At 37.4% G+C, this 8928-nt stretch overlaps 1 protein-coding gene across 1 annotated transcript; it reads left to right on the top strand.

Annotated features, from left to right (window-relative positions):
* The first annotated feature begins 214 nt into the window (after positions 1-214).
* LOC130589839 (uncharacterized) lies at positions 215-1527 on the top strand. Its single transcript, XM_057391436.1, has 3 exons — positions 215-425; positions 513-695; positions 1432-1527. Exons 1-3 carry the CDS (start codon positions 243-245, stop codon positions 1525-1527), a joined length of 462 nt encoding a protein of 153 aa, XP_057247419.1. The 5' UTR covers positions 215-242.
* Positions 1528-8928: the final 7401 nt, after the last annotated feature.

Raw genomic sequence — 8928 nt, 5'->3', positions numbered from 1 at the left:
CACACCTGAGCAGTGGCAAGCATTTGTTGCACAAAAAATAACGCCGGAAGCTGTTGTAAGAATATTTTACTTGCTAAGATTTATTATTTTAGATCCAATATTATTGTATTACACCATATCTAACCTTTGTTTATATTTGTGTGTTTCAGGCATCTCGTGAGAAAAATAGCGCGAATGCAAAATCTAGGAAGTACTATCACCATCTAGGTTCTCAATCGTATGGTCAGGCGAGAGAATCGTGGATGTATAGCCATTACCCCACGATTGCGTCGACCACGACATCGCGCACTAGCTCTACGACGACAGTTGCACAGCCTCGGCAACCAGATAGAGTGCTCGATTGGTGGTGTTCCATGCATGGGGTTGATGCAAAGGGACAGAGAGTCATACCTGATCCCGGAACAAAACAGATAGCTAATGCCATTGTAAGTACATATTATAAGTTTTTGATAAGGTATACATAATAATATAACTTGTGCGCTCACGAGTCTTTCTCTCTTATCCTTATGCAGATTGGCTTGAAGGAAAAGGAGGCAACTGGTGAGTTCACTCCTAGAGGACAAGTTGATGCCTTACACGAGACTCTAGGACGGGACCAATATGGACGTGTGAGGGGTGTAGGAGGTGTCCGCCTCGGGGTCAGAAAGGTGTATGGTGATCAATACACCTCTACGTCAAAATCCAGTGCCTCTAATGTCAATTCATCAGTTTCCATAGATGTGGAGGCTATGAAAACCCAGATTCGGGAGGAGCTCAGAGCGGAGATGACTCAGAATTTCAACGCCATTTTGGCACAGTTGGGCTTACCAACTTTTGGTGCTTTCACGCAGGGCAGTGTTCCTACGCAGCCTGTTCCTACGCAGCCTCATCCAGATCTCGAGTTCACGGTAATCATTTAATATCACAACTATTGTTCTTAAATATGTTGTTTCATAGACTAACTATGAATAGAGTTTTTTTTAAAAGGAAGAGACACCATGTGAGCCATTAAATTAAGGAGATGGTCATGGTAGTTTCATTATCGTTGCTTATGGATCTGCACAGCCCCCTAGGGACCGGGTACGATTGCACAACCAGCCAGTCGCTGATATTCACTATGTGGTCAACGTTTCAGACATTGTGCCCGGTTTCGAAGCATTTCCTCTTCCGCTGCCGAATGCAGAAGTTGGTATCACGTCATTGACTGATGCCCTTGGCAGTTATGTTCTATGGCCGTGTGCATTCGTGCGGTTATCAGATCAGGTACAATGATTAACATAAGTTATATACATAGTTTTCTTTTATAGTTCCTATATATGATTGTCAGTAATATCTTTTAATTTAACTAATTACTAGGGTTCGGGGAAGGTCGACAGGAAGGGAAAGAAGGTAGCTTCACCTCCGGAAGGCCGACATGCCCAAGTGGAGAAAGTAAATGTTTCTACGGCAAAGTCTCCAGTCATTACGGATATCGAGGTGTGCAAGGCCTTACTCAACCGTGCTTTTGGCTACATGAGTGCGCTTAGCGATGTAGACGAGAAGCAATGATTGAGATTAAGTTGTCGGACCACCAATTCCACTACATTGAGGAAACATCGACCTTCATTTCTAAGGGTGATATTAAAGAATTCTTACTTGAGGAAGAGTTGAATGTTTCCATAATACAAACATTCATGAGATAATACTTTATTAGTATATTAAATTAATAAATATACATATATGCCTTAATTAAGTAGTATTCAATCCAACTAATAATAACTTCCATAATAAGTAAGTTTTATTTTTATCAATATGAATTCTCATGCTATTATACAATGATGTGAGGCAATCTAGTCAGCCAATGTTTGGTTGGTTATGTCCAAACTTTGTACGAGATAGCACTTGCGTACAAAACGAAAAGGAGGTGAAAGCATATCTCAAGGATTCTTTGAACGCATGTTCTCGTAGTGGATATAAGATCATTCTTCTTCCTTACATTGAATCGTATGCTTCTTAAACTCACTTTTTATTACTTTAATTAAATTGACCTATTAGTTGTTCTACGATAATAATAACATTTTTATTGTTGTAGGAACCATTGGACACTGATTGCAATATGTTTGTCACGTAAACAAGTCTACCACTTTGATTCTTTGCGTAAAGGAACAATACGGTCCTTACTAGTCAAATCATTGTTAAATAGGTAGCCTAATCGAAACTATATGCACACTTAGCTTATTAAATATTAAATGTACATCTAATCTTATAATAATGTATTGATGTAGTTTGATGAAGGAGATTACTGCATCTGGACTTCGACAAGCAAAACCTCCTGTTTGGTATTTGGTCGAGGTAACATGAGTAATTTTTTACATCCTTTTATATAAAAACACATAATACACATCTAACATGTCATTTATTGCATCTTTAGTGAATTTTAGTGTCCGGTACAAGAAGGTGGACGTGCGTGTGGGTATTACGTCATGAGGTTCATGCTCGATATCATCAACTATTGCAAAGATGTTGGTGATCTTCGAAAGGTATGTAACTTTTAGGTTTCCAATTGTTGTTTGTTGCATTTCCGGCCTATTTTGGCCTTTTCGCTCCCAAATTGTAGTTATGAAGTTTGATTCCCCAAATTCTCTTTGAACATGATTATATGAGGCATAATATAACTAGTATGTAGATATTAGGCTTGCATATGTTGTTGGTTGCATTTTGGGAACGAAAAGGTCATTTCCGGCCTATTTTGGCTTATTTTAGCCTTTTCGCTCCCAAAATGTACTTATCAAGTGATTTAACCCCAAATTTTCTTTGAACATGATTATATGAGGCATAATATAACTAGTATGTAGATTATTAGGCTTGCATATGTTGTTGGTTGCATTTTGGGAACGAAAAGGTCATTTCCGGCCTATTTTGGCTTATTTTAGCCTTTTCGCTCCCAAAATGTACTTATCAAGTGATTTAACCCCAAATTTTCTTTGAACATGATTATATGAGGCATAATATAACTAGTATGTAGATTATTAGGCTTGCATATGTTGTTGGTTGCATTTCGGGAACGAAAAGGCATTTCCGGCCTATTTTGGCCTTTTCGCTCTCAAAATGTACTTATGAAGTGATTTAACCCCAAATTCTCTTTGAACATGATTATATGAGGCATAATATAACTAGTATGTAGATTCTTAGGCTTGCATTATTTTTTGGTTGCATTTCGGGAACGAAAAGGCCATTTCCGGCCTATTTTGGCCTTTTCGCTCCCAAAATGTACTTATTAAGTCATTTAACCCCAAATTTTCTTTGAACATGATTATATGAGATATATTATAACTAGTGTGTAGACTTTTAGGCTTGCATTTGATTTTGATTGAATTTCGGGAAGGTATATGTCATTTTTAGAAGTACTAACTACGGTAAAATGATTTAATTCTTATATATGTGTCTATTCCTTGGTTGTTTTGCAAGATTTATGCGAATTCCACACCACGTTTGAGGAACTTCACCAAAGAAGAAATAGATGAAGTTCGGGATAAGTTGGCGTCCCACATTACCGATGATTGCATAGGATGACATTTAGCTCGAATGTACTAGTTTCTATCAATCCTATGTATACTTTTTACATTATTAAATATATTTAAAGTTAATTATTACCTTTCTCCACTTGTAATATATTATCGTATTGCAATTTGCAATTTTTTTTGTCTAAGGGAGTTTTTGGGTGGGGGTGGGGTGGTGGGGGCTGTTGAGGTGTGGGGGTGGGTGCTGGGAAGGGGGGCAGTGGGGGTGGGGGATGGGGAGGGGGTAGTGGGGGTGGGGGCTGGGAGGGGGGCAGTGGGGGTGCAGGGGGCAGGGGGTGTGCCGGGGGGAGGGGAGTGCAGGGGGCAGGGGGTGTAGCAGGGGGCAGGGGGTAGTGCGGGGGGGGGGGGGGGGGAAGGGGGTGTGCAGGGGGGAGGGGGGGTAGTGCGGGGCAGGGGGGTGTGCACGCAAAAAAAAAAAAGTGAAGGGCTGAGCTAGTTCCAACTAGCGCAACCCTTCTTCTTAGAATGGGCAGCCCTTCTAAGCTTAGAAGGGTTGCGCTAGTTAAGAAGGCGCAGCCCTTCAAGCTTAGAAGGGCTGCGCTTTTTACTAAAAAGCGCAGCCCTTCCTTGTGAAGGGTTGCGCTTGACTAGCGCAGCCCTACTTGAAAAGTGAAGGGCTGCTATGGAAAGGGCTGCTGTCAAAAAGCGCAGCCCTACATGGCATTTTCAGCACAGCCCTTCTGCTTTTTTCCACTAGTGTGGGTTTCAGGTCCTTTGGTTCTGTGGGGGCAGGAACTTGTTCTTCCAAGATTACTTCCACTAGTTCCTCTTCCACTTTCTTAGGCAGTTTCCTCTTGTGAGAAGAACTAGGAGCAATTCCCCCCCTGAGTCAACACTCCCTCTAGCACAGAGAGATCCAAACCATGCAAAGTTTTTCATTTAGAATATTTCCTTGTTTTATTCTTAATGTTGGCCAACCAGTTGTTTTCACTTTAAAGTGAGTAAGAAGAGAAGTAATTAAAGCTTCATAGCCAACAACACAATGATTTTCAATGCAATGAGTAAGATGTTGGATAAAGAGGGAAGGAAAGTTTATTTGAATGTGGTGGTCAAGACAAAACATGTAGCACATATCCAAGAAACTCACCTCATTCCTCTTTTCAGTTCGAGGAATGAGTGCTCTCCAAACAAGATTAAACAAAATTTTGTGAACAGGAGAAAGAAGGTTGTGGTTTATTTTATTTTGGCCAGCAATTCCCCCAAAAGATTCAACAATCTTATTTTAAGGGAATTTGGGAAAGGAGACAGTTCCTTTCCTCTTAAAATATGCATCAGTTCCTTTGCAAAGAACTTCCCATATTTTGGCTAACGTTTCTTGAGTAAATTTTATTTTATTCCCCCTAACTTCAGTAGTACAAATTCCATCAATGTTGTTGAAAATTTGCACAAAAATTCATCCATAGCTAAAGGAACTAAGGCGTTAAATGCAGTTTCAAACAGGTATTCTATACCTTGTTCCTTTAGTATGTCGGTTAATTCATTGAATTTCACTTCTTTGGCCCACTCCAAATCCACACAAAAACCTAAAACATACCTAGATTCACTTCTTTCCACGAGTTTCTTGGAGGAAGAAGTAACAGTTCCTTTGGAAAGAACATGTGTAACTTCTTCTTCCCCCTTAGATTGTTCCGGGGCTTCTTCTTCATCATCCTCCCCAATTATTTTTCTTCTTCTCACACTTCTTATAGGTGATTCCAATTTTTGTTCTTCTACCACCATGGTTGTTTCTTGAGATTTTTCGATTTCTAGGGCTTTGGATGGAGAAGAGGGGTTTTCCATTTGAGAGGTTTTGGGTGTTTTTGTGTTTGAAATAGGTGAATTGCGTGAGGTTTTGCCATTTTATGAAAAGAATTTGGGATTTTATGGCGTGTGAAGGGGTGTGAAGGAGATGAATAATGGTGAATTTGAAGCGACTAAGGAACACGGTTTTGGGATGAAAGAAAGAAGAAGATGCATGTAACAGTGAATGAGGAGTTACACGCGTGAAAATTAAAACAAAAATAAAAAATTAAAAGAAAAAAAAGAGAATCATGACTTGATTAAATCTAATTCCTATATTTTTGGATTTTCGGATCTTTTCGAGTTTTTATGGACTTTTTAATTTAAAGAAAATAAACTCTAAGGAACTTGTGCTATAGGAACAACTTATGCTAAATATCAACGTTCTTCATATTATGCATGTTTCTTGAACTTAGGAACAATAAGGGGAGTATTATGTGACATTTGGGAGTTGTTTTATTCCTATGAATCCATGTTTATTCTATAGCATCTTCATTTGCAATGGTCTTAGACAATCAATCATAATCACTTAATATCACATAGAGCAAGACAAATCAATTCAGACATGAGGGATTGGAATAGGAACAATTTACTTAAGTTTTATTAAACCTAACTCAAGCCTTAACTTTTCATATCTATCTCTTTGTAGAGACTTAGTTAGTATATCAGCAATCTGATTTTCAATTTGACAAAATTCAAGTTTAATCAAACCTTTTTCCACATTTTCTTTTAGAAAGTGATGTCTGATATGTATATGCTTAACTCTAGAATGATCAACTGGATCTTTTGAAATACTAATGGCACTAGTATTATCACAATAAATAGGAACACAATTAAAGATTATTCCATAGTCACAAAGTTGTTGTTTTATCCAAAGCATTTGAAAGCAACATGCAGCAGCAGCTACATATTCTGCTTCAGCAGTGGATAAAGCAACTATGTTTTGTTTCTTGGTGCTCCAAGAAACTAAACTATGACTAAGAAATTGAACCATACTTGAGGTGCTTTTCCTATTTACAAGATCCCCAGCATAATCAGCATCAGCAGATCCTCTTAACTCAAATGTATCACTTCTTGGATAGTAGAGTCTAAGATCATCTGTTCCTTTAAGATATCTAAGAATTCTCTTCACGATAGTTAGATGAGATTCCTTAGGATTAGCTTGAAATCTAGCACACAAACCAATACTAAAAGCTATGCCTGGACGACTAGCAGTTAGATATAAAAGTGAACCAATCATGCCTCTATATTTCGTTTGATCAACACTTGTTCCTATGGAATCTTCATCTAATCTAGTTGAAGTTCTCATAAGAGTGTGATTTATCTTTGAGTTTTCGAGGCCATATTTCTTTAGCAGTTCCTTTATGTATTTTGTTGGTGAATAATTATTCCTTTTTCAGTTTGCTTAATCTGTAACCCAAGAAACACTAGTAGAATAAATGGTTATTGCTGCGGTAAAAAAGTGGCCTATTGCAGCGGTTTTCGCCGCGCAGCAATTAAGGGGGCAGCAATAGGTAATTAATATATTGTTGCGGTTTCTATCTAAAAACCGCAGCAATATTAGCATTTTATATCAAAATAATACAGCATATTGCTGCGGTTTTTAGGAAAAACCACAGCAATATGCTGTATTTAATAATAAAAAATACACATATTGCTGCGGTTTCTTCTTAAAACCGCAGCAATAGACGTAGAGCAGGTAAAAAAAATGTTCTTTAAAATTTCTCGAGCGTCATTTTTTTGTAGTTATAGTACTACTATAATATGTAACATAACTACAACAATACGCTAATACAAAATACCCAATATACATTAAATTCATATATTCAAAAAAATGATGATCTTACAATAATTACCAAAAAGATAACACATAAACTGGAAAAAAAAATCAGCTATACTAAAAAAAACGAAAAATACAAAAACTTGAAAAAAAATTAAAAATTAAACAAAACTAAGAAATCTCTAACAAAAAACAAAAATCCAAGAGGGGAGAGAAATCTGAAAACTGAAAATTACCTCTAGTCAACATATTAAAACTGAAAATCATCAAAACTTCTAATTACAACATATCAAAACAGAAAATAATCAAAATCCATGGCAATTGGCGATCTCGAAATCGTTGGTCGAAGATGATGGTTGGTCGAAATCGTTGGCCGAAGATGGTGGTTGGTCGAAATCGTTGGTCGAAGATGGTGGTTGGTCGAAATCGTTGGTCGAAGATGGTGGTTGGCGAAATCTCAGTCGTTGGTCGAAAATGGTGGTTGGCGAAATCTCAGTCGTTGGTCGAAAATGGTGGTTGGCGAAATCTCGACGAGCACAGGCGGACGTGGTGGCTGACGACTCGTTGAACCGTGAGAGTTGAGGGTGAAAGGTGAGGATGAGGGTGAGGATGAACCGTGAGAGTGAGGGTGAAGGGTGAGGATGAGAGTGAAGAACTGAAGGGTGAGGAGGGAGAGGATGAAAGAAGCGGCGGGTGAAGAGTGAGTAAATGAAGTGAGGAAAACAAAACCCTAAGTCACACGCGTTTTATATTTTTTTTATGATATTGCTGCGGTTTTTTCTAAAAACCGCAGCAATATATTAAAATATTATTTTTTTTAATATATTATTTTAATATATTGCTGCGGTTTTTTCTAAAAACCGCAGCAATATATTAAAATATTATTTTTTTAATATTATTTTAATATATAGCTGCGGTTTTTGACAAAAACCGCAGCAATATGTCTGGTCAAATAGTCAACTTCTTTTCAAAAAAAATTTGGTTGACACTATATTGCTGCGGTTTTAAGCAAAAACCGCAGCAATATCTTTATTTTATTTTTTCTTGTTACGTGATATATTGCTGCGTATGGGTAAAAACCGCAGCAATAAGCAATTATTCTACTAGTGAAAGAAATTTAACTCACCCATCATACTCATTTCAAATTCATTACTCATGAGATTTAAGAATTCTTTGCATAATGTTTCATTTGTTGCTCCGAAAATGATGTCATCATCAACATATATTTGAACAAGTAATATGTCCATTCTTTTCGATTTTAGAAACAAGGTTTTATCCACCTTTTCTTTTAAAGTTGTTTTCTAGAAGGAACTTTGATAATTTCTCATACCATGATCTAGGCGCTTACTTTAACCCATAAAGAGCCTTGTCAAGTTTGTAAACATGGTTTGGGAGATCATTGCTTTCAAATCCAGGGGGTTGTTCAACATATACATCTTCATTTAAATAGCCATTTAGAAATGCACACTTAACATCCATTTGATATAGTTTAAATCCCATATATGCCGCAAATGCAATTAGTGTTCTAACTCTATAAGCCTTACTTTGTGATGATTATCCTAATAATATTGCTTCATCACTCCTAACATCAAATTTTCCAAGGTTATCTTTCCCATTGTTACGAACAAAACATTTGCAACTAAATGTTCTGAAATAAGTGATATTGGGTTTCTTTCCAAAAATAAAGCTCATAAGGAGTTTTGTTAATGATAGGTCTCATCATGGCACGATTAATTATGTGACAAGCAGTATTAACAGCTTCAGCCCAAAAGTTCCTTGGAAGTTCACTAGCAATTACATGGTTCTAGACATTTCCTCCAAAGTTCTATT

This window comes from Beta vulgaris, chromosome 1, assembly GCF_026745355.1.
Source record: "Beta vulgaris subsp. vulgaris cultivar EL10 chromosome 1, EL10.2, whole genome shotgun sequence".
In the NCBI taxonomy this organism is placed as follows: Eukaryota; Viridiplantae; Streptophyta; class Magnoliopsida; order Caryophyllales; family Amaranthaceae; genus Beta; species Beta vulgaris.
The sequence above is the reverse complement of the archived record's forward strand: the minus strand, read 5'-3'. Positions and strand labels throughout refer to the sequence as shown.